Source organism: Pezoporus occidentalis, unplaced genomic scaffold (genome assembly GCF_034315485.1).
Source record: "Pezoporus occidentalis ecotype Australia unplaced genomic scaffold, CSIRO_AGI_Poc_V1 ctg33, whole genome shotgun sequence".
In the NCBI taxonomy this organism is placed as follows: Eukaryota; Metazoa; Chordata; class Aves; order Psittaciformes; family Psittacidae; genus Pezoporus; species Pezoporus occidentalis.
This window is the reverse complement of record NW_026915268.1, coordinates 742,314-767,599: the sequence shown is the minus strand read 5'-3', so window position 1 is coordinate 767,599 and position 25,286 is coordinate 742,314. Positions and strand designations below refer to the sequence as shown.

Sequence of the window (25,286 nt, the reverse complement as noted above, 5' to 3'; positions counted from 1 at the left end):
ACAGAACAACAGGTAGTTGAAGGTAAGAATAGCTAAGCTGATGCTAATAGAAAATGATGTAGAAAGAGAGGAAGCAGAGACTGGCCATGAAAATAAGACCAGGTTTCTTTTAACTTTTATGGAAATATCAGAGAGAAACTACCTAGGAAAACAGCAGACTATCCACTTCTTCATGTTTTCAAATGAGACAATATTCCTTTTAGAAGCTATGAGGTGACACACGATTTATTAACCTCAATATTTAGATACGAGGGGGAAATCTAGTGGACTGCAATATACAGGAAGCAAAATGAACTGCTGAAACATTACGGCCTTTTAGTCAACATTCTTTAAGATAAATCCACTGTCCATGCCAATGGTCTTTATGGTGAAATCTTCTTTTGTGAAGAACAGTTTCAACTAATTTGCAAGAAATAAAACATAAAAATAGATGGATAAGAAGTGTTTCTACCAGTTCCTTATGATGAACATGTAAAGTGCATAAAATATCTATGAGGTATGCATATAAAAGCAGAAAAAAAAGTCCAAGCCATGCTAAATCAGGTAATCTGTATGATGATTAAAATATATTCAAGTGGGATCTAACCTCGTGCACTCTGTAGTCACCAGAAATCATATAGTTGGTTCTCGGACATGAAGGTACACCAAATGTAGTCTATTTTGTAACAAGAACTCAGGGTTTTTTGGGGGGGGGTTAAAATCACTCTCTACTGTCAACACAGTAACCGTAGATTTTTGCACCGCATCTTTTTATGAAAACTGAACCAGAAACTTAATCCCTTTCAATTGCCTACCTGAACAGAAAAGCCTCTGCAGTATTGAGTGGTGTGCTCTGAGTATGAAGGCTTTCTGAAACTCCTCCTTCACTTGGTGGGAGCAGGAAATTCCTGGCTTTTTTGCAGGAGTTCCAAGGAATTCTCTATATGCTCAACACTCAACATTCTCTGTGTCCTGAAGCATTACTAGTCACACAATGTCACTGGTTATTGTTGTCTTTTTTCATTCTCTTCATTCATCTCTTACTGAATGAAGCAAGAAAATGTACTTATAACAATTAATAAGGGATTATAATACCTAAATTCTGGGAAATACATTTCAGAATTAATAATTTCTTACTTTTGTGGGATAGCGAGTCCCTTAAGATTGTGATCTGGACTGGACAGGCCCTTTTTTTCCCTTAGCATCATAGATTGTTCAGATATGAAAATTTCATCCAAGTTCTGTTTTATTCAGAATTGTAAATTGCAAGCTTAATGTTTCTAAATTTCATATTTTCCATCTTCTATATCCACATAATATTTTGAGCCAGTATTTATGTTTTTTATTTGTTCTTGGTGGCTGTTGCAGGTAATGGCAAACATGTGCAGTGGCTCCGTGGGAAGGATGGTGAGGTCTGGGTCTGGGTTATGGGAGAAGCCCCAGGTGACAAGCCATATGAACAGATATCAGAGGAGCTAATAGCAGAACGAGCCAGGAAACAAGCACAGAAGGAGGCAGAAGAAATATGGTGAGGATTTAAGAATCTGAATTCGGGGTCCACTTGGCATATTGGGAGACATGGCCTTGTAGAAAGGCAGCAGGTAATGGTGGGTAAAACTGGTAAGTATGTTTTGTGAACATTTGCTTTCACTTCTTGTGGCAAGTTTTTTGCAGCACATGAAAAATGTATTTTTATCAAATACTGAAAACCAACAAAACACTTTTTTCACAAAAAAAGTGAAGCAAACGTTTTTCTTTTGGTGAATTTTCATAAACCATTGACCAGTTTGTAAATAAATAAAAATGAAACAACCTGTTTTTGAGATGATTAAATTAGAAATGTTTGCTTTATAACACATCTATGCCCACAACGGGGATTTGGTACAGAAAATCCTTTCTGAAAGTGGTTTTATTTGCATATTGCTTATATTAATTCTTATCCCAGCAGTTAAGAAACTGATTACATAGAGAGTTATGCTGGTTTTTCCAGCAGGGCCTCTTCCAGCTCTGCGAGAGATTCAGAAGTGTTTTGGTGCTTGATATTGTCAGGAAATAGGCCACCTGCCTCCTGCACTTCCTTTTGTAGTGTAATACTGAAAAGTGACAGTTTAAATATCACATTATTCTATATTGTACTTTTAATGTGAGATTCTTCTTGCTTATAGTGATTGCATATTTAAGCAGGGATTAAAAGCTGCAACCTGTGCTCTGCATTCCTTTTACATTGTCAGTACTGATAAAAACCCTAGTGTAAGAATTTGGCAGACATTTATATTGATATTTGAAGGACAATAAATTCCCAATCATGCTTTGATACACTGACAGAAAAAAAAACTGTTTTTCAGCCAGGGAAGGAAAAACACAGAGTATGACTCAAAGACATCCAAGAAGTACTTCTTTAATTTAGAAGGTGCTATTTTAATTAGTCATTTGTCAAAAATTGAAAATGTCTGCTTTCTTGATAGTTTCCTCAAATCTGATTTGTGCTGCGTCTCTTGTTAAATATATTTTAATTCTTTCCTTGCATGTTTTCATGAAGTCTTATGCTAAGTATTTGTTGCAGCCAGTGAGCAAATATATATCCTCAATTTAAAAAAAAATAACTGATGTCTTAAATGACTTTTATTTTCAAATCCTTTTCTGTAGGAGACAAAAGGAGGCCGAAATTACAAAGAAATTCCGGGATGCTATGGCTCAAGAAAAAGCCAAAATAGTGGCAGAAAAATGGAAAATAGAAATAGAAGATAGGAAGGCTGCCAAATTGGAGGAGGAAAAAATTCAGGAGGAACTGAAGGTTTGCATAGAGTAATTTAGCATTTTTAATAGTGTTTTTATATAGATTCCAAGTTCTTGTCACCTTCAGTGCATGTTTATTAATAACTTTAAAACCCAGAGTTGTAATTTTTCATCCTGGAATGTACAAATAGCTACATGGTGTTCACCGGAACAGCTGGGTGAGTTATGCAAAAAAATTACATATCTCATTCAAAAGTGTCAGGACAATCAAACTGGTTATTCAGCTCAGACATTAACAGAATTGTTCAGTCAGCTGTGTGGAATGAATCATACTGGGGAAAAATGTACAATTGTGAAATGTCACATTTTAAGTTAGTTTCTTTGGATGTATTTTGTGTATTTTGGCTAGGTTTGTTCACATATTTAACTTGAAAATTCTGTCACTACTTTCTTCAAGGGGTGGATCCTTCTCCTACTCAACATATGTGAAAAGTCCAGTTGGCTTTGCTGGAAGATGTTCATTTGCCTGATTTTTATTCACTTCATACTGAAGTTTCTAAGAGCAAAGTTACAGAATTTTACTGTTTGAAATATTTGTTTTCACATTCTCTTGTTGAAAAGAAGATAGCTTCTGTCTCCCTTTTCATATTACTTTATAAAGATAAAAACTTGTTTAAAAATAAAAAACCCTAAAATATAATTGGTTTGGAGTGCAGAGAAATTGTCAGCCTTCTGAGTCTTGGATATGTGCACTGGGACTGCAGAAGATGGTGAAGCTGGGTTTCCATGGAGAAAGTCTGTAGCAAAACATGACTACTAGGATATCTGCATCCAGTAACTTCCATCTACATGCTTCTCCCCTGCTGATGGCTTGCTATGCCATTTTTCTCTTCCTGACATAGTGATTAAAAGTGTAGAAAGCGTAGATAGACTCCCACCCTGTCCTTCTGTGAAGGGAGGAATGCAGAAAAACTCAGTGTTAAATTTATGTGGTTTGATTACAAACTAGAGTCAGCATGTTACCTGTCATTCTGTGAACTGTGGGCTTGGAATTTGAGGGTTGTTATATTGATTATAGGGTAGTGCAAAACAAGGGTGGTTCCTGCACAAAGTTGCTGATTTACCTTTGCACAATTAATCTGAATTCATAGGAGAGAACAGGGCCTTTGAAATTTGATGTCAGTAAATAATGAAACTATACCTTTCAAGTGCTTTATTAATGTATGAATAATGAACAGAGCAACTAATTAAATGCTCTTTTCTCTGCTTCCTGGAAAGTAAAGCCCTCTTGAACAAAGACTGATGTTCACTTAATATCTCTGTGGCTGATTTACAGTGCACAACCTATGGGTTGAGATAAGAACAGTTTAATAACTAAAAAATACAGTATACTATTACTACTAATAAAAATAACAAGGAGATATAAACCTAAAAGGGGGAAGGAAAACAAAAAAACTAAAGTGACAAACAGCGATGCACAATACAATTGCTCATCACTCGCTGACCAATACCCAGCCCGACCAGAGCGGTGATTGGTTTCTTTCGGATAACTCCCCCCCAGTTTATATACTTGGCATGACCTGCTGTGGTATGGAATACCCCTTTGGCTAGTTTGGGTCAGGTGTCCTGCCTGCTTCCTTCTGGCTTCTTGTGCCCCTCCTCACTGGCAGAGCATGAGAGACTGAAAAGTCCTTGACCAGAGTAAGCATTACTTAGCAACAACTGAAACATGAGTGTGTTATCAGCATTGTTCTCAGACTAAGACAAAATACAGCACAGTGCCAACTGCTAGGAAGAAAATGAATTCTGTCTCAGCTGAAACCAGAACACCAACATCTTTGGAAACAAGATATTATTCAGTGGTTATTTTTTAAATGCCCCTTTACTGAGTGTGCTCCCAGCATTTGCTATATTAATAAAACATAGTCTAATTACACTTCCAGCCCTGGGTCTTCATTTAGGTCTATAATTTGAGATCTTTTACGAGGGAATTGGACTAACATAGCAGAGATCCAAATACACACTTGATCCCTGGTACTATAGCACCACAACTTTGCTGCTCAAAAAAGCTGCTGATCTATTACTTGGTCTTGAAAGAGCAGGTTTTTGTACATAGGACTGTAGAAATTATTAAAAACAGCAAAGGCATTTCAAAGACAAGTGAACCTCACAAGCTAATATGGGGAACTTAACTTCTCTATCCACTGGGTTATTTAAACTCACTTGGCTTTCCTTCCCCTTCACATTTTACTCTTTTTATAACTATTCTTGTGCAGTGGAAGAAGTACATGAAATATTTACAAGCTGAATGAGTAGAAAGATACCTAAATAGGGAAATGGGAAGATATGTTTCTGGCATCTACTTCCAACTACAAAAATTGAATAGAACTAAGTTGTTGGGAAAAAGATGAATTAAATCTACTCATGTATGACTGCAATCATGGAAATCACAAAAAAATGTACCTTTCATGAATGATTCAGGGTGTGGAATGAGATACAGATCAGTAAGCAAACCCACTTTAACAGGTTTAAAATATTTAACACACTGATAATCATCCTTCTGTGATGACAAACAGACCATATTTAAAGCAGTTTCAAAAATGAGGTATGAGAACTCAGTTTCTGCTCATGTTTCATCCTCTTGAAGGATTTTGACTTGGGAGATCTGGGAGATTGAAACTGTCCTTTCTGCTGATGTGTTTAATTTCTAAACATATTGTATCTCACACACTCCATTTAAAAGAGATTTTATTCCTCTTAACCTATTGTGGGACTTAGGGCTGTCTCACTAGATAAATGATGTCTCACATATCAAAGTGAATGACGATACCTATTTCCTTTTCCAACACTATTAGAAAAGTATTGCTTTCCTTGGTGTCTCTTAAGCAGAAATGCCTTTAATTTATGATGCTAGAATATAAATGTTGACTGCTCTATTTTTGCAGTTTAAGGACAGCTATTCTTTTGTGAATCTATTGCAAAAGACAAATAGGAGAGCCAATTACTATTGTTAATCTTTATCCTAATTTACAAAGGGTATGAGATCACAGACATAATTTCCTACTGTAATCAGTTGCTGTCACTAGGAATCCTGAACAATATGCAGAGCTAGGACAAATTCAAGGTACCAATGTCAGCCAGCAAGGCATGGGAAGTATCTTTCATCTACGTTTAGAAATACTTTCTCTCAGTTTGCTCTTCATGTGGTCTACATAAAGCAAGAGAATGTTAAAGTACTATCTGTATGACAAGATCAGACACCTGCCAAATTTAATAATATAATCATGGTTCACAGTAAAACTAGATTGCTTCTTAAAAATTCCTTGGGAGATGAAATATTTGTTAACTGAAACTTGCATATGTCAACTTTTATGGGTATTGTTTTTCTTCATGCATCAAAAAATATTTAGTAGGAATTTTAATGAGAGTGGGCGCTTAAGAAGAAATAATCCTTATTCTGTTGATAGGCAACAACAGAATAACAGTGCATTATAATTTTCTCCCACAATTTAATTTTTTTTTAATGCAAGGTCGTAGGATATAATACGGTTTGTGTTGGAAGATCACCTTGTTCCAATGTCCCTGCCATGGGCAGGAACACATTCCACGGGACCAGGTTGCTCAAAGCCCAATCTAACCTGGCCTTGAACACTTCCAGGGATGGGGCAGCCACAGCTTCTCGAGACAACCTGTGCTAGTGTCTCACCACCCTCACAATAAAGAGCTTCTTCCTTGTATCTAGTCTAAATCTACTCTTTTTCAGTTTAAAGCCATTCCCCCCTGTCTTGTCACTACATGCTCTTGTAAAAAGTCCTCTCCAGATTTCTTGTAGGCCCCTTTTAGGCACTGGAAGGCTGCTATAAAGTCTTGCTGGAGCTTTCTCTTCTCCAGGCTGAACAAGCCGAAATCTCTCAGCCTGTCTTCACAGGAGAGGTGCTCCAGCCCTCTGATCACATCTTTGTGGCCCTCCTCTGGACTTTCTTCACCAGCTCTACAACCTTCTTGTGTTGGGGTCCCCGATCTGAGTGCAGTACTCCAGGTGGGGTCTCACAAGAGCAGAGTCCCTTTACCAAGTCATGTTGGGCTTTTTGTCAACCAACACCCTCAAGTCCTTCTGCTCTGATCTGCTCTCAATCCAGTCTCAGCCTGCTGTGTCAACCTTGCTGAGAGCAGGCTGTCCTGGAACCCAGAACCCAGGATTTCCAGATTCCCCCTTTCAGAGCATGAAGTCTTAAGGACACAGATCTGAAGATGAGCTCTGGTCTCAGCCCTGTGGCAAGTAGCCTGCATGTCTGCCCTGGGTCAGGGGTGGTTCACGCATCAAACGTTATTTAGAGCTGGCCATAGCAAAGCTATCAAACATTGTGAAGCAGACATTCACAGTAACAAGTAACAGGTCTGTGGTAAATGTTCAACTGCCAGAGGCTACATAGGATCATTTAGCATGTTCAAATTCTCCAGTGGAGTTAACATTAGAGAGGATTATTGCTGCCTATTGGACTTTCATAGTGATTTGTTGCAGCAGGTTGGTATTACTTAGCAATTTTTTACTATATACTGAATTGTCACCTTTCTAATTATTCTGGAAGAGCTGAAAGGGTCATGGCACAAAGTACAATCTCTCAACTGTCAGGCAGAAGTTGGTGTTTTCAGGTTATTGTTGCTTTTCACCCTCAGCTCTGATGTGCAGGATTGGGTTCACAGGGATAAGCAGAAAAACTGCTTGCCCTGTTCTTCCAATGGAGTAAGCGTGGCAAGTTCAGTTATTAATTTAAATCAAGCATATGGGGTTTACTCATACTTCACAAAAGGAAGTAACATATTAACAAGAATTGTTTCTCCTCACACACACATTAAGGAGTTGTACAATATACTTACACATGTATCCATGCACTAATTTGAATAAATAGAATTTTATTTTTTCCTTTAATAAGGAGAATTATATGAAATTTTTTTGTGACTTCATAATCAAATGTCAGTGTTAAGTTTGCTGTTATTGTTGTCTCTTCTTTGACTTAAATCTCCCCCTCCCTTAAGTTACCTTGTTATTTGACAGGCTGAACAGAAGACATCTTGATAACCCAGGACTACCCCTGTGTCTCTCTTCCCCAAAAGATAGCCTAGATGAATTGAATTTTTTTAGACAGTGAAGCTAGGTGAATAAATATTCTCCTCATAAGAGAAAAGAAAAGCTCATTGCATAGTTTTTCCAAGAACGGAATAGAGCCTTTTATTAGCAGCTGAAATATGGAATCCCTAGTTCTATTAAAAAGGATAAAGTTTTTGGTTTTATTATTCTGAAGAAGCTACTGGGCTTTGAAATCAATGCTTCCAAAAAGCATTGACTATTAAAAATAATGAACTGCCCACTAAACTAATCTTTTTAGGACTTAGGAGATAACAATGAGAGTATGATGTTAGAAGCAATCAAAGATATTAGAACAAATTGACTGAAGGACAATTTTTTTTCTTGGAAATAATAAGAGCAGCCTAATTTATTGTTCATCATGTGTGTTATGGAGCAATTATTCATTACACTATTAATACCCAATATTTCAGGTTTTTTGATTTGTTGTGTTATAAAGAAGAAAAATCCTCTGCTGGTTTGAACTGGTGTAGCTCAGCTGTGTTAAATGGAGAAATGTTGATTTAATTTACTTAAGAAAATGGAGAAGTGGTTGAATTCTTTCAAAGGATGGAGATTTGCATTTGTTTTGGTTTCCTACTCTGAAGATGGTGTTGCTTGTCACTGCTTGTCATTGCTTACTTCTTTTCAGTCTTTTTGTCATTCTTTCTTAAATGTGCCATTGTGCGATTCATGACCAGAACAACCAGAGTCCTCTTTCCTTCTGTTGCTTATGGCCCTCACTTTGATTCTAGAGGTTGTAAACAGCAATATTGTTTGCTTTGCAAAGCAGTCTTCTGAAAAGAATTGGAGTTGTCTTCCTCTAATTCGAGATGTTCCATTAACAACAGATAATGTCTGCTGAGCTAGAGAGAACTGAGGCTGGGAGAGGAGAGAAAAAAGCACCTTTCCTTCCCCGTGGTTGACAATACCATGGGGAAGGACATGTTTCCCAGACATATACTTCAGACACCTGTTCAACCATTGTGAAAATGTGTATGAGTCTCTCTTAGGGGCACTAAACATTGTTTGGACATTCATATTACTATATGCAGGTTGCTTTTGCTATTTGAGCCCTGGCAGGTGTTAAGGTAGGACAGACTGCCTTTGAGTAAGTTTTCCAATGTATTATAAAACACAAACTATTTACTGTAGAGAAGTGTTAATTTATGTGTATGTTTATTGAATTAAAATACAGATTTTGGATAGTTCCCACCCTTTCAGCCTAAAAAGAGGCTGAATTATAACAGCCATTTATACATAGTGTGAACTTTCATATAAATTGCATCTTCAGACACCAAACAGAAACAACCTACGTGTACAAAAAAAAAAAAAAGGCATGCAAGTTACTTTTTGCAGGATTATGAGCAACTTCATGCAAGTTCAGTTTTGCATCTCCTGAACCTACAGACTAAGTTTAGAGAATAATAGAGGTCAGGTTTTGTCTCCACTCATATTTGTAGTACTCACTAAAATAGACCATGTACTGTTTTGGTCATCCTGTGAATCCTGCTGTGGTGACGGTTTGTTTTCAAACTTACAAAAGATGCCCTTCCACAAAGTTCAGAGTGCAAATATATGATAAAATAAAAAGGAAGATTAATACATGTGATTTCCCTTGGAGAGCAGGAGCAATCCTATCTGAAAAGAATTTTTAGACTTTACAACATACCGTGACATAAGAAAATAAAAAAAAGTACCAGTACAAGATCTGTAGCTGAAAACACTTCCTCAAATGCACCACCTCAGCTGATGGATAGAATGTGTCGGTGCATTTGATAAAATTGTTTTCCAGTTTAAAGTAATCATGGGAGGTTGCTGTTTTTATTGTTGTTTTGGTTTAGATTGGGGTTTTGTTTGATTTGTTTGTTTGTTTTTTCACCCTCAACTCTTACTGGTTCCATTGCAATGAAACATTAAAATCCCACTGAAATGGAGAAAAGTTAGGAAAATGCAAAAAACTGGTGAAATCCCACTTCTGACCTTTAATAAAGAAAAGTCATTTAAGGAAGCCAGAAATATCTCCCCCAGGTCTCCTGATGTAAAACTTAGAGTTTCACTAGATTTTATTCAACTGGATGTCAGTTGCTTCACATTAGAAGTTTGATAACAGTAACATTTTGCAACAACTCACAATCTACTTTGGACAGCCTTTACTTATAGTTTAGGTCATGTAACTAGGTTAATAGTTCAGGGTGATTTTACTCAGCGACTTATAACAAAAATCTTATCCATAAGTTTGTTACCCAAAAGGGCATAGTGTTGGTTCCATTGTAAAATTAAATACAAAAATGTTCATAATTCAAGTTATTTCAGTAATATGAATAAGATTTCATGAAATTTGGTTTTGGCTTTTTGGGGGGGTGGGGTGTTCAATTGAATAATGAATTAAATCTGCCTCTCTACTACCTAAGGAATTTGGGTAGCGCATTTTTTGAAAACAGATATGGATTCTATTTCTGCACGAATCAAGCTCCTACATTATCAGTAGTATGTTGAAGGCCAGCTGTAGAGGCAATCTTTATCAGATTTTCATCTGGTCTTCTTGGAAGGGAACTTTTTTGTGCATTACCTTTGGTTACATTTTGCAAAGTAACTGGTGTGTGCTGAAAGATCTGGCTTTTCATCCAGAATGTAATGATCTTGATATTTGGAAAAAGTTATTCTCTGTGTTGATTAGAATGACACATGGTGACAGTTGCTAAATTAAGAACACCGGTAAATCACTTACTGAATTCTATAAATTCTGTAGATGATGTGTATACTGCTTGAGTGACAGGGATATCTCCAATGTACATGTGGACTTAAAACAAGCATTGCTTGTGGATTGCAGGATAGCAGAGGCTTTGGTGCCACATGACAAAATATGTTTTCCATGTAGACTTCAAGTCTCAAGTACTTATATGTTTCTTATTCCTGTTAATACCTGTGCATCTCAAACATATCTTTATCAGAAATTCCTAAAAGTTAGGAAACTTCTATTATGCCTGTTTCAATATGTGAGAAACCCAAAGTTAGAAGAGAGCGTGATTTGTCAAAGAGAATGTAGCTACCTGTGGGAGGAAGCAACTGAAGCAGTGTTCTAACTTTTGGCACATTCTTCCTCACCTCTATTTTACTTCATTTTGCCTAGAAAAGAGAAGAAGAGGAAAGACAAAAAGGTGAAGAACAAATAAAACAACAGGAAGAAATCCGAGCAAAAGAGTTGTATCTGAGCCTCATGCAAGCTCAGCAGCACAGTCAACACAGCGATGATGACCAGGAGTGGGAAGAACAGTGTGAGTAAAATTACCTTCACAGAATTAATGTATTTCGGAAGGCAAATAAAAGGAGACTGGTAGAATGGAAAATAGTGTTGCTTAAAGTCTCTTCTACATAGAGGAATGCAAAATGCTGTATTGTTTTTCAGGAAAATACCAGCCTGAGCTCACAAACAGAAGTTACAGTGAGTTTAGCAATTTTACATACCTTTCTGAATGAGAATCGATGTCAATGTCCTATAGACATTTTTTCATGTACAGTGACTGAGATAATTAATATTTTGTCTAATGTCATTAATTAACAATTTTGGCTTAATAAGAATTCTGGACACAGTTATTTTGCAGCTTGTCCTCAGCTGTCTCTGAAGAGGTAAAATCTGCCTTAATCTGTATTTTAATTATTTCCATATGGCAATGGAGTCAAGCTATGATATGAGCACTGGCACTCACTTCATTGCAAAAAATTGCAGAACATAATATTTAGATTGTTGCCCTGAAAATAATCATGATGATGATCTCTCCACTAAAGGTGCTGTACCTATCACCATTGTGATTAATTTAAAAATAAGTTAGTGATTTTTGAAAGCCTTTAAGGAACAGAATAAATATAGTCCTACATATATATGTATACATACATACATACTTTAGGTAAGTAAAGGTCCACATTATGAGTAAATAAGACTTAATAGGATAATATGAATAAAATGTACACCTATATCCATCTGGATGTCTGTTGTATAGGTGGCTTTAGAAGTAGGAAATCTGTTTGCAATGAGAATTATGTATTTTTGTTGGGGGAAGAATATTTTTTATTTCCCACATCTATACTGATATAATTACTCTGCAGAAAAAAAGGAAATGTAACGATTAGAAAGTTTTATCTAATGTGCGGTTATTATATTAGTTATATATAACACAAAGGTTCATTAACTAATACTAAATATGGAGATATATGGAGCTGATAGTATGTGTTGCATGAAATACCTCATGAAGTAGAAAAAAAATATTGCTGTAGTGTTACATATTTCCTGACAAAAGTAAAAGAAATGCCTAAAAAAATGCATTGAGTTTATTTTATGGTTCTAGTCATCACTTTAGGAGTTCCTGAGAACTGATTACTGGAGTCCTATTACCTGGAATTGATGTGATAGTGAATCATTTTGTACAACATGAATTTAATCTGTATAAGATGCACTGCTGCCATTTTCCAAGCTCATAACAGGCTATGCTCATTTTTGATCAAAAAAAACCTCTGTATATAACACTGTCAATAAAAAGAAGGTAATTATTTCCTGGAGAATTATCTAAACCCATGTGTATGTCTTTATTTGGAAATGAAAACTGTAGCTTTCTGTATATTGGGTGTTTAAGAGCAGAATGAGTTGGGAATAAAATAGCCTCTTAGTTTTGTAGAAAACTAGCATCAGCTGGCAACATAGCACAGAGAATGATATTATGTGCTTTAGTATTTCTTTGATGGCATATAAGGAAAAAAAAAAATTAGCAACCATGTTACTAAGAAAACCACGACCACCAAACACACACAAGAACCCCCAGCCTCCCTTTACACTGAAATTGGCAATAAAACAAAATACCTTAAGCATTGCTATAACTATATATTGTAACTATAACTTATTTTCTTACTCTTACACTACAGACGTAACTGAGGTTTTAAACTGTTGCCTCTGTTTTCTTAAGGAATGTTGGTTATATGAAGACAGAGATCAGAAGTACGTTAGAGGAATTACGGGAAAAGGCAGAGAGGAAAAGAATAAGGTCTGAAAGGTTTTGACCACGATTTCTGTAATGGCATTCTTGATCTGTCAAAACACTTTTGACTGCATTATATGCTGATGAATATAATCTACCATCAGTATTTTGTCTTGTTTAACCTTTGGAGTATTTTGTATGCTCTGAAGGAATTCTATCACCGTCAGTCTGTGTGCCTCAGTACTTACAGACCTGTCTGCTTGTGGTCAAAAGGGTGACTGCAGTAATTTCAAGCTGTCTAGCTTGGTCACCAGTAATAGTGCTGCCATGGCAAAACAAAAGCTCAGCACCTTCTAGCTGGTGGCACCAAAGTTGGGTTTTGCAGCCTACTATAAATTCTGTGCTGCTAGAGTTTATGCTGTTATCAGTAATTGATTTAGCATTAAACTAAGTGCAGAATAATGACTAGAGTGTATCACATCCTGGTTTATCCTCTTATGTTTATCTTACTGTCTCAATTTATCCCAGTTGTTTTGACAGCTTAGAACTGCGTTCCATTAGCAAATGGCTGTGACGACTTAAGATATGAAGATGCAGTGTTTAGTGCCTCATCTGAAACCAGTTCCTGGCTGGTTTAGACTATGCTATCAGACTGCATTGAGCTTCCTCGGGAATGTTAACATCTTCCATTTCCTTAACAGGAACTGGAAACCCCAGCAGACAGACAATAACAAATATTAGGAAGTGGGAACATCTGAAATTGCTATGGAACTAGTCCTTCAGGTTCACCAGATTTTTTACTTCTGATTTCAGTTCCAGGTTTTTTTCCACCCTTTTTATGACAATCCTTTCATTTTGTCTTCAAATATTCCTTTGGGACACTGAGAGGAAATTTAGTGAAGTTAGGCAAAGCTGTCTACTTGTCATCTTTTGTAAGCAATAAACAAATGCATGAATGTATAAGAGAATTACAAGCAGATGTAACATTAACATCTTTTGTCTCTACACACCAGCAATGGAAACTATATTGCCCATTAGGAACAAGGCCAGGCTCCTTTGTGTCTTACCTCCTTGAATTCAGCCCTTCATATTCAACAGGGCTGGGGGTCAGTACTGAAGAGGAAAAGTAGTGCTAGAGCAGCTATTGTGGAGAGCAAATGTAGCTATGATATTGATGACACTACTAATTTATTTAGGAGATGGAATTTAGAACGTGATGAGGATTCATCTCTCCTCATCACATTATCCCTCAGCTGTTTATTGCCAAGGCAATAAGCAAAGTGTTGGTAATATTAGCTCCTGTTGCTTGGTTCAGTTTCCTTCTGCTTTTTCCCTGTTTATGCCAAATATCAATAAAAGCCCATAGAACCAACATGTTAATTGAAATACATAATTTTAGTGCTTTTTAATGTACTAAATGACAAACGTAGAATAACTTTAGAAATAGGTACTAAAAGGAAAAAAAGTGTTGTAAGACCAATTATACACTTCAATTTCATATGATAGATATATGTTGTGGTGTTTTAGATGGCAATTATGAGTTAATATGTGAAGTCAAGTATATTGGCTGGCAAATGAGAAGATGAATAGTGGAAAAGACTGAATCAAAGTGTCCACTGTTCAAAGCTGTTCTTTTGGGTTTTTTTTTTGAAACTGAGAAGTGAGAACTAAGGCTAAGCTTGGATAGAGGAGTGCGTATATTCTGACTAGTTTTGGACCTTTCTACAGGCTGTTCTTTTTTGTAGGTTTCTAGAGTATTCGGTAAACAATACTGTATATCACAGACTACAAGTGTGACAGCAGGCCCTTTGTGAAAGCAGAAAAGGAATCTGCGAAGCATAATAGGAAAAACAGTAGTACAAATATTCATCTGATTGAATATTGCAAACGGCATTCTGTTAATACACTTAGAACCCCCTGCAAACTGCATCAAACAATGAAGTGCTCAGATACCATCTGACGAGCTTTACTCATCTCCAAACAAAAATTATTCCAGTAAAAAAGTAGACAGAGTTGACTGACTTTACCTATTCTTATGCTTTTCCCAAAGCACCCACTTTTGGTCTCTGTTGGAAGTAGGATTCCAGGCTGACTCATTATATCTTCTTTTATATTGTTACATTTTTATGTTCTTCTACAAACTATGTCCATGAATTTATTTTTGTCTTAATTTTAAAGGAATTCATGTTTGTTTGGTTCTTATTTTCCACATAAATGCAAATGAGTGAGTTTACTGGCAGGAGCATTTGATAAAGTGCTGAATTTTGAAGTGAGCAGTCCCCGGCTCAGCTATGCATTGACAAGAAAGTGCTCAACCTTAAGTATGTGCTCACTGAACTTCAGTAGGTCACAGAGTGTGTTGTTGAATAGGGCATGGGATTATTCACATGCTTTTAGATAAGCAGATTGCTGAATTGGAGCATATCGCAGAGTATTTTTGAGAAGTTATTTTCCAATTAGGAAAGGGGAAAACACCATGTGATTTGTATTCACACTCAGAAAATTTAAAGATTGAATTTTAACTATTAAGTACTCATTTGAATTGCTCATAAACAAGCTTCCAAGAATTATTAACAAGGGTAAAGCTGATACAAAATAATTTAAAAATGAGAATGCATATTCATAGCACATGGGTTTCTTTCTGCTTTCATATAGCTGTGATTGTAACTCACAGTCTTCAAAAGCAAAAACATTGTACAAAATTGAGAGTTCCTAGTCTTTCACAAATTGTGTGATCAAGTTCAGCTGCAGCAAAGCAAATCCTCATCTGTATCAAAGATTTGGCATTAGAACTTTGCCAGGACTGCTAATAGGGATTTCACAATCCTAAGAGAAAAATATAAAAGGAAATCTTGCTTTTTCACTCAAAAGACAACTTAGGTTAGCACAGAAGAATAATAGGTTCTCTTAAACTGTTCAAGGAAAACAAGGCAAACTCAGTGAGACCTATAGGATCGTGAAAGGTATTGCACACGCAAGCTGTGTGGTTTCTTTTTTGTTGTTAGAGTATGTTCTACATGACACTGCAGGTCATGTAGACATGTCTAAGCTGGCCTTAAACTATTTTTTCTAGCAATGATAGCCATGTAATCATGACAGCACAAACCTTAGTCTCAATATTTTTACCAGTTTTCCAGGAGGGTTTGATAACTCATTTTTGGCCGGCTCTACTGCAGCCACAATCATATTGGCACCTAAAATTCTCTATAAACTTAAACTATATGAAGGCATTGCTACATAATTACCCTGCCATCAGGGCAGAAACATGCTTAATTTTGTAAGTGCTGAAAGAGGATGTACCTGTCTTTGGTATCACCAACACCTGAATTAAAAACTGGTAGTGGAGATGGAACAACAGGACTGGGCTGAACTGTAGATTTCCTGCAAACTTGACAAGTCAATCAAATTCTTCATTCCATATGATGTTGATATTTAAAAGTTGCAAACTATGCTACCTCTCCCCATTGTTTTGTCATAAGGAATACTAAAATTCAATAGTTTGGGAAAATGTAGTCCAGGTCACTAGCTTCTGATGGTACAGATTTTATTCGCTAGTAAAAATACAGTAAGAATGTCTCTTGAAAAGAGTGTCTGTTGCTGGGGAAAGTGGGGCATGAAGATACCTTGCCTTTTTTTTACTACCAGGCAGCCTGTACATCAGTAGAATAGAATCCCAGAAAGCTCCAGGCAGTCTGACCTTGATCTGTGACAACCAGTGGCTGGTTTCTAAATGTCTTACCAAGTTGCATTGCACTCATCTTCCTTGCTGTCTCATGTTGTTGCAAATACAAAGTCCACATTTAAAGCAGCCATTACTGAGTAGCTTAACAAATGATAAATCACAGAACTTTTTTTTTTTTTTGTAACTAGTATACTTGAGCCATTGAAGTAGCGTATTTAGGTGACATTATCTACACCTAAAAATAACAACCTGTAAGATAAATAGTGAAACCTGTTACTCAAATTTTCTGTGCTGTACAGTTGTTTGGTATTGTGTTTAGCAAAAACTGCTCTGTATGTAGTTAAGTGAAACTGAAACCTTGCCAGTTATATACACATGAAGAATCTATGACATGTTTATGATGCTATGTTGCTAAGCTTTTAGTCCTGCATATCTTGCTACCTATGATAATATATAACTCTTAGTCTAAAAGTCTTTTTCCCTCATTTAAGGGTTTTATTTCGTGTCATTTTGTTTTGAGCACTTTTATTCCTTGATTCCATGAAGACTTTTCATGATTTGGAAAAATCCATTAATACTTCTGCTTGCTTTACATCAGGAGTGTAAACCAGTGGCATGCAAACAGTCTAATGGAATGCATCTATCTGGTTTTATATCATGCATTTCTAGCCACAGGTGCAATCACAGCAGAGTAAGAAATAGTCTGTTCACTTTATGAATTGGGTATGATCTAAGCCAGGATAGTCATGGCAGGATTGATAATTGCTACTGGAGGCAATAGGTTGCTGCTTTAATATGTGCTTCACTGGATGTTAAAGGTTTGTTTTGCACTGGAATAATTTGCTTGCCTGAAGTTATTTCTATCTCAAAAAAAAAAAAACAACCCACAAAAAAAAAAATCAAAATGGGGCTTGAGGCACCAAGAAAGAGCTGATAGATAATGAATATTTGCAGTACAATTCTTGGTCCTTTTAAGACATACCCTTTTGAAGAGAGGATTTTTAGTATGTTAGTTTTAAAATGATGAAGGTTTAGTGAAAGATGCCTGACCTGTGAGGGCCAGAGCAGCAGTCTCATTTCAGGTTATGGAAATGTTTATCTCCTTTGTCAATGCCATTGATAGATGTGTATTAAATCTTCCAGTACAGATTCTGTTTCTTTATATGCAATTTGAGAGACTCAAATGTGAGACAACCCCATCCATAGCATCAGCATGCCCTTTCCAAAGACTATTAACTTCTCCATTGTTACCGAAAATATTTTTCGACTGCAATTTTCAAGACGGAGACTTCTGTGACAAAGTACTGTAACAAAGATAGCATAGGCCTTTCAGAAAGAAAGCAACAGTAACAACAAAAAGTGTGACCTACATGCTAGTTTTTATTTAACTGTAATTTTTGAGAATAGCTCCTACAATGCCAGTTATGTGCGTAGCTGCAGAGAATTTCGTTAAACACTGACTTAAGTTTAATTGGTAGTTAACATTCTTTCTTGAAACATAAAACTTGCTTCACTGTCAGTGGAAAAGATGTCCTGAAGCAGAATTTCTCTTATTACAGCCAAAGCAAGTGTCAGATGTAATTGCACTATGTAGAGGCTCAGTTATTGCCAGCAGTCATCAGATCATTGATAGCTCAAGTCTGGCATGCTTTTTCTAATGATGGGCCTGTATCTGAAGCATCACAGAAGTCATCCAGTTACCCATCTCTTTGATAGTGCATTGTAATTTGAACGTTCTTAATATCACATCATATAAGGAATAAAAGTAGCTCTATTAGGAAAAGGGTAAATGTTTGGTTGTATTTCTGAAGTCTCTCCTCCTCACCCTTTCCATTCATTCCACCCAGTGCGCCGCTCCAAAGCTGCAGATGAGGAAAGGAGCCACAAAGCACGCAGGGCTCGGGATGAATACCGACGACAATCCTTGCGTGCCATTCAGAAGGGAAGAGTGGCTGGCTTGAGTAATTTGTTCCAGGGGACAAGCCTGAATAACGATCAGGAGATAAAACTGAATAATAGTGCAAGTTGTTTGCAGCCTCTCTCTGCAGCATCCAGGTTGGTTTGTACACAAGTCACTTACCTACTTAGAAATAATTTTGTGTTGAATTGATCCTTCTCCAAGGTTCTCCAAAACCAAGCTTTTCTTCAGTTGTTGGAAATTCTCAGTCTTGCCCTTTCACTACAACTAGTAAAAGAATGTTTAAAGAAAAATGAAAACAGAGGAATGCTTAATGTAAACTAAATGCCATTAATTTTTCAGACAGATTTCTTAGAGTTCACACAGAGAGATGGATCCTTCAAAAGCCAGTATTTGATTAGTGTGCAGAGCTGTGATATGGAGAAATCAAATGGACAAATTCTTAGGCAGGTCATAAGCCTAACACTGCCCGCTGAATCACAGCTTTTTGAAAAATTTTACAGACAGCTGCCATACTCCTAAGTTTCAGGGAGTATTTATTTTTATTTCAGGAAAAATCTTGTTTTTTTCTTTACCAGTCATTGTAGCACCAGTGAGAATTGTTTGGAAATGTATTGTGCTTTAAGAAGTTCTTTGCTCTACTGTGCTGAGACAGAAACTCTCCTGTAACAGCAGCCAAAACTCCCAGTTTGAGGAGCAATCAGAATTTCACTCTTGGAGAGACCAGGATTTTAAAGTTACCACCAAATCAACTTGTCAAAGGACTTGCCTTCTTATTTGTCCACACTACTTAAAGTCTTATTCAAATTGCAGTAGAAAAAAACACTATTAAAAGTGGCAGATTTTGAAAAGGCAGTCTGTAACTTTGACTTGAAGTTCTGAGCTTGTGAGGTGAGATTATTTACTATAGAGCTTGGTTGTGCTAGATGTGATCCTTTTCAAAAAGGGCATGAAAAAAGCTGAAAAATATTTTGATCATTCTCCAGCTCATGTTCAGTACTACTTATTTGTTTCTAACCTGCACCTATACTACAAAAAACAGGCAATATTTCTTTTTGTTATCTCTTAAGGCTCCTCTTTGTCTGCCCATGGCTTGATTTGAAGGCATCAAGAAAAATAAAGGTTGCTTTAAACACATACTTTAATAGTGAATATACCTAAATGTCTATAATTCAATTTCTCACACCTAACACTGGTATGGCTGAGCAGGAATAGATGTGTATCTAAAATTTTACTTTGCCAGTGACCTGAGAGGTCAAGGAGGAGATGCACAATATGTTGTTATTTACCAGTAGTGTGGGACGGATTTTTTCCTCGGGGGAATGTGGGTTTGGTGTTATGTCTCTGAAGTTTTTCAGCATGAAGCATAGCCCCTTTAGTTTTTGCCTTGCCTTTTCTTTTAAGTCACTAGAAAATAGTATTCTTTTATGTTTATTTAAAATCTTTCTTTCTTATAATTTCTATACTTTAGAAAGCTCCCATTCACTTTTTTCTTACTTGTCTTACTTTGCTGAGTGTTTTGTAAATATGTAAAAAATAGATTAATATTTCTATTGTCCCTTGGTTTTACATACTGCTAATTCTCTGTATGACTCTTCTGTAATTACTTGCCTTTCAATACAGTAATATCTGGGAGCGTCCTTCTAGACCCTTTTCCCAAGATGTCATCATTCGTTGGTTCAAAGAAGAGCAGATCCCTCGACGTGCGGGGTTTGAGAGGAACACCAACAGGATTGCTCAATGGTTTCATGGTAATACACTGATCCTTCATTTCATTTACAATAGAGTTGTAAGCATACACTCAAGAAATGAATCCTGCCAGTTTTCATCACAAAAAGGAAAGTCTACTTGACATTGTGAAACATGGTGCCTGTTAAGATTTTTGCATCATTCCGATTATTTGCATATGATTTTCCAGTTTTCTTTTTTCTGATTAGGTACAGTAGTTTGTGATTCATACCACCAAAATTTTGTTGTTTTTTTTTTTCCCAGCAATATTCTGGCCAAAATATATTTGCTGTTTAATAACAAGCCAAGCAGGAGCATTGATGCGAAGTTTTTTATTTTCTTACGACATTTTGTGCTTTTTTTCTGAGAGACAAACTGATTAAAATTTCATATGTGGACATTTTTCAAAAGTATTTTCAATAATGATCTTTCTGTGTCACCTGTGGTAAATGTTTTTCCTGCTCGTGAGAAGTTCACATCCATATAGATTGGCACAAGTAGTGATGAACATAATTCATGCTTTAAGTTAAGAAGGCATCTGGACTTATGCAGTCTAATTTCTGTGGTTTTGAATTAATGTTAATCATGGCAAGAACTGAAGAATTAGTGATCTTTCTTTAGTTTCTCAGGTCATGCTGACTGTATCTTAAGAAACTGACTATCCAATGACATTTATGAAGGTGAGCGAAGTGCCTCATTTGTTCTCCTCCCGCTCAGAGCCTGACAAAGTTAATTAAGATAGATCCCAAACATGAAGCTCAGCGGTTTTCTTTGTGGAGATCCACATGAATGCACCTTTTGTACTTATTTGCTGATTGGCTGGTTTAGCTTCTGCAGCCCTGGTCAGATTCATCATAACCTTTAGTGAACAACTCAAGTGCCTTGTAACTCTTCTGGAGTTGTGGAAATTGAACATCAGGTTGTTACAGATGCAGTAAGCAATGATTTGTAGTGTTATGCACTATGTTATATTTTGTAATGTAGACAAATTTGAGGAAAGAAAAACAAATGAAAAATTCAGAGCAAAAACAAACCCAAATCCTCTTGATTGAATTTGCCTCCAGATTGAATTTGCCTCCAGTGGGAAGGAGAAGGCAAGCAAAGCCATTTTTGATCCAGCCAAAAATCATTTTTCCTCTATTCTTTATTACTCATTCAAATAAAGATTTTGATGCCTATTGTATAAGCCTATTTAGGATCTTCTGTGTGTTGTTGTTTTGCACTGTATTCAGGCAACCAGGACATTATATATTTTTTTGGCGGTATGAATAAAATACAGCAGACTATATATGACTTGTGTAAGAAATTGTCAATACAAATGAAAGCCATTATTCAAAGCCCAGAATTACAGCTAACCATGCAACCCAATGTAGCAATTATAAAAATCATCATTTGGTCATGTGGATGTTTCTGTGGAAAGAACTGCTGCCTAGTATTTAATGTTTTCTAGTGTTATGATGACGGGTTCTCAGAACCTCAAGCATCGCTCAAAACAGGTATAATCAGGTCTTCACATCCTTGAATAACTTCTGTATTTTGTTATATTCCAGTTTTGGACCATGAAATGGGAGTATAATATTCTGCCTCATGTTAAAGGCTTTTTGAATGCAATACAGTGAGAGATCTATGATAGCCATACCAAAAAATTAGATATTAATTTCTTGCAGAGTTACATGGTTTTGCTAAGGTTAATAGACCTTTGCTTACTTGCTTTGACAGTCAGGTGGTTTAGCTTTTTAGCTAAAGTTTAACATTAGCTGATTTGCTGTCTTCAAATTGTACTATGGACATATGATATTTTCTTAGTATGAAGAGATGAAGGTCTGAGACAGATGTGTTTAGGTAAAAAAACAAAGTCCAAATAATAATGCAAAAATGTCTTTAATCTCATATATTTGGCATATTTCCCACATTAAGTCATCAAACTGATCTGGATTCTGTTCTGAAATACATATTGTCTAGGGCATTTTCATGGTATGCGAAACAGGGAAACCTATGGCATACTTAAAGTACTTGAAGTTTTCCTTTTGTCTTCATTTGAAGTACCAGTACAAAATGTTTCATTTGAAGTGGTAAAATCTGTAATAAAGAAAATTCTTTTTCAAGTATGCACATTTCCTTCCTTATTCACAAAATGTTACTTCTTACACCAATATCAGCTTCAACTTCATCCATATCTGTCTCTTGAAATTATAATCAGTTATCTGAACTCCACTGAGAGGTGTTTTTAGCTCATTTTGAATAGGCTTTACTGTTTTCTTGATTAAATAATTAATATGTTAAAGATACAAACTGTACTGTTCAGCTGAATTTTAGGTGTAATGTTGGCTATGTTTGAGTAATAGATCGCTGCCACCAACTGGATTGTTTACCCCGTCAATACAGGATAATTTTTTTTAAGTTGGTAAAGAAGAACATTTTATTTTTAAAGATCTATATTTAAGCGTTATTCATAACTTAAAAGTGCATTTATCCCGTTAGGAAATCATAAAATTAGATGACCCAATGAACCTTTTTTAAAATTAGCTATGCTCACTTAGTGGCTACAGTGCAATGGTACTTGGTTCCCAAACTGCTAAAATAAAGGAGAATTGGAGGAAGCAATTAAGGTGCCTCTGAGACTATATTGGGATATAAGAAGATCAGTGTCTATCTTTTGTAGAAAACTCAGCTGTTTCTTTTATATTACCTAATAGTTGTCTTAGGTTTGATTGGAAAGAATTATGCCTTCAATTTTTGACTATGGAAACTAATAGGTCTAAATTTAGATAAAGGAAAATTCTGAATTCTTACCTGTTAATTGATGAATCTGGGTAGATGAATCTAACTTACAAGGGTGTCCTATATTGTATCAAGATGTATTTTTATTTTTTTTTTTTTAAATCTGAATTAAGAAGAGTCTTTGCCAAGATCTCAGTTGCTGGTATGTTTTGAAAGCTGGTAAGTAATTTGATGTTTAGGATGGGAAGGCTAGAAAGGGAGACACTCTTCATTTTCGCCACGTTTAGCTTTGAACTGGAATTTTCAAAGATCTGTGCAACCCATGCCAAGTAAAGGGAAAGTTACCAGCCTTCCCTATATGTTGAAGAGTTTTTCCAAACTCTATCATAGACATTAGCAAATTGTAGTTTTCAGTTTTCTGCAGACATAAAACGTTGGGAATAGAATTCCATATAGCAACAAGACTAGAGGCCTCTTTCTTCCTGAAGTATTTCACAGAAGGATGCTGGTAGCTGAAAGAGGTAATAGTTCCATTTGTTTTTTTGTCTTTCTTTTGTCCTGTTTTACTTGAAATCTGTTTCAGCATTTTTTTCATTCCCACTGGTTTGTCAGATGTTACTTTTGATATTTTTTTGTTTTGTTTTGTTTGTTTGTTTTACTTCAGGTGTTAGACTTTTCACTCTCACATTTTCTGTCCTGTATTTGGTTATTTTCCATTCAGAACATAGGACAGGGTTGCTGTTTGCAGGGTGGAGTTCTGTCTAAGTATTCCCCCAGCTATAGCTAAGACCAGCGGGTTATGGTTGTTGATTTTATCCACAACGGATCTGTTAGGGTTATTATAATACAGTATGACAAAATGAGGAGTTTATTCATTGCCTGTCAGTGAGGTGGCTCTGTGCATATTTGCTAAGCATCTACTGTAGCACTATCAGATCTCTACTTGCCTTCAGGTTGAAAGGAATGTTCAGAGGCTGATATCATGGATCTGGAAACATGAGGTAGTTGCCCTAAAGGTTGTTCCTTTAAACTGTAATTGCAGTAGCATCTCCTGTTGTGGAGAACTATTTTATCAGGGGAAATCAGAGTGGCAGTGCAGTTACTAGCTAAGGGAGTGGCAAGCTGTGAAGAAGCTGATCAGAATATGCTGAAGGATGGATTGAAAAATGCTGAGAGAAATAGAAGCTGAGTGATCCCTGAGGTCAGGGGAGGCAGGAAAGACAATTTTTGGTTTAACGGGATTGTGTTGCAAATGTTTATAGGTTGCGGCTTAATTTCAGATGTTTTTAGGAAGAAACTTGTTTTGAGGAGGTAAATCTAGCAGACCTAAATAGTGCCAGTGGTTCTGCAAATCAGATGATCTCAGTAAAGGATTACAAACTTAATATTTCTGAGCATCTACTAATTTTGAGTCCTTGAACAGTAGTGACAACACTAGGCATACTGGTATAGCTGAATAGTGAGAAATACACCTCATAAAATATAGCTGGTATTGCAGTATTTTTTAAGGGACTCAGAAATGGCAGTGGTTTGGTTTGAAATACATCTAAGAGTGAATACAGTTTGCTGCTTTGAACATAAAAGAAAACTTTTTCTTCTGCTCTTGAAGAAGAACCTTCCAGTCATTCAGAGGAAGGAAGATGTAAGCAAGTGTTGTAAATCCAGCCAAAGTACAGCCTTTTTGGTATTAATGATCTATTTTCTAACTCACTGCTTTCTCATTATCTAGCTTTTACTTCTATTTGAGAGAGTGCACAGATAGATTCTTTGCTTAAGTAAACTGAGCCCCAGGGTCTGCTTATTTTTCCCCTTCTACAGTTGTTGTTGATGAGATACTTTTTTGGGCAAAAAGACACAAGATCTTGTTAAAAACCTCCTGAATTAATTGAGAGCTTTTACACTGTCCTCCACAGGCCTTGAAAGACACATCCAAAAAATAGCTACATGCAAAGTTTTGTATCTAAAACATCCTGTGATTGGGAAACATCTGAAATGGAATCAGAGAATTCCTGACTCAAACGATAAAACCAGCTAAAATAAAAGTTGTCAATTAGTATGTACCTGTTATCTTGCACACATTTGCAGGACAGCTCTGGGTCTCCAAGTTATTCAAGTACAGGAAGAATGGGAAGTGTAAGATTAAAAGAGTTACAGAATATAAAATTATATTTTGAAGAATTGTCTGGGAAGGATTAAAAAAAGATGACTTTCAAGTTGCTAGATTTAGAACAGACTATGTCTTATTCTGTTTATAGTAAAGGTAGATGTCTCTGTTTTGTACTTTGCCAGCCTGTTCTCAAGAAGAATGCGGGCACAGTTGAGACCAGCAGTTTGAATAACAGAGGCTTTGTGGCTTGTGAGTCCTACAAGGATATACCTAGGTCAACACAGGAGATAGCTATTGCCACCAGGTTTATTTTGTGTAAA

At 36.3% G+C, this 25,286-nt stretch overlaps 1 protein-coding gene across 1 annotated transcript in view; it reads left to right on the top strand.

Annotated features, from left to right (window-relative positions):
- The window catches only part of SH2D4B (SH2 domain containing 4B), a 68,266-nt gene that overhangs the window by 11,852 nt on the left and 31,128 nt on the right, over positions 1 to 25,286 (top strand). The window contains exons 2-6 of the mRNA XM_062629154.1: positions 1,348 to 1,507; positions 2,626 to 2,773; positions 10,974 to 11,118; positions 18,340 to 18,547; positions 20,034 to 20,161. Of these exons, the coding sequence (XP_062485138.1) occupies positions 1,348 to 1,507; positions 2,626 to 2,773; positions 10,974 to 11,118; positions 18,340 to 18,547; positions 20,034 to 20,161 (789 nt within the window). The remainder of the gene's footprint in view (positions 1 to 1,347; positions 1,508 to 2,625; positions 2,774 to 10,973; positions 11,119 to 18,339; positions 18,548 to 20,033; positions 20,162 to 25,286) is intronic.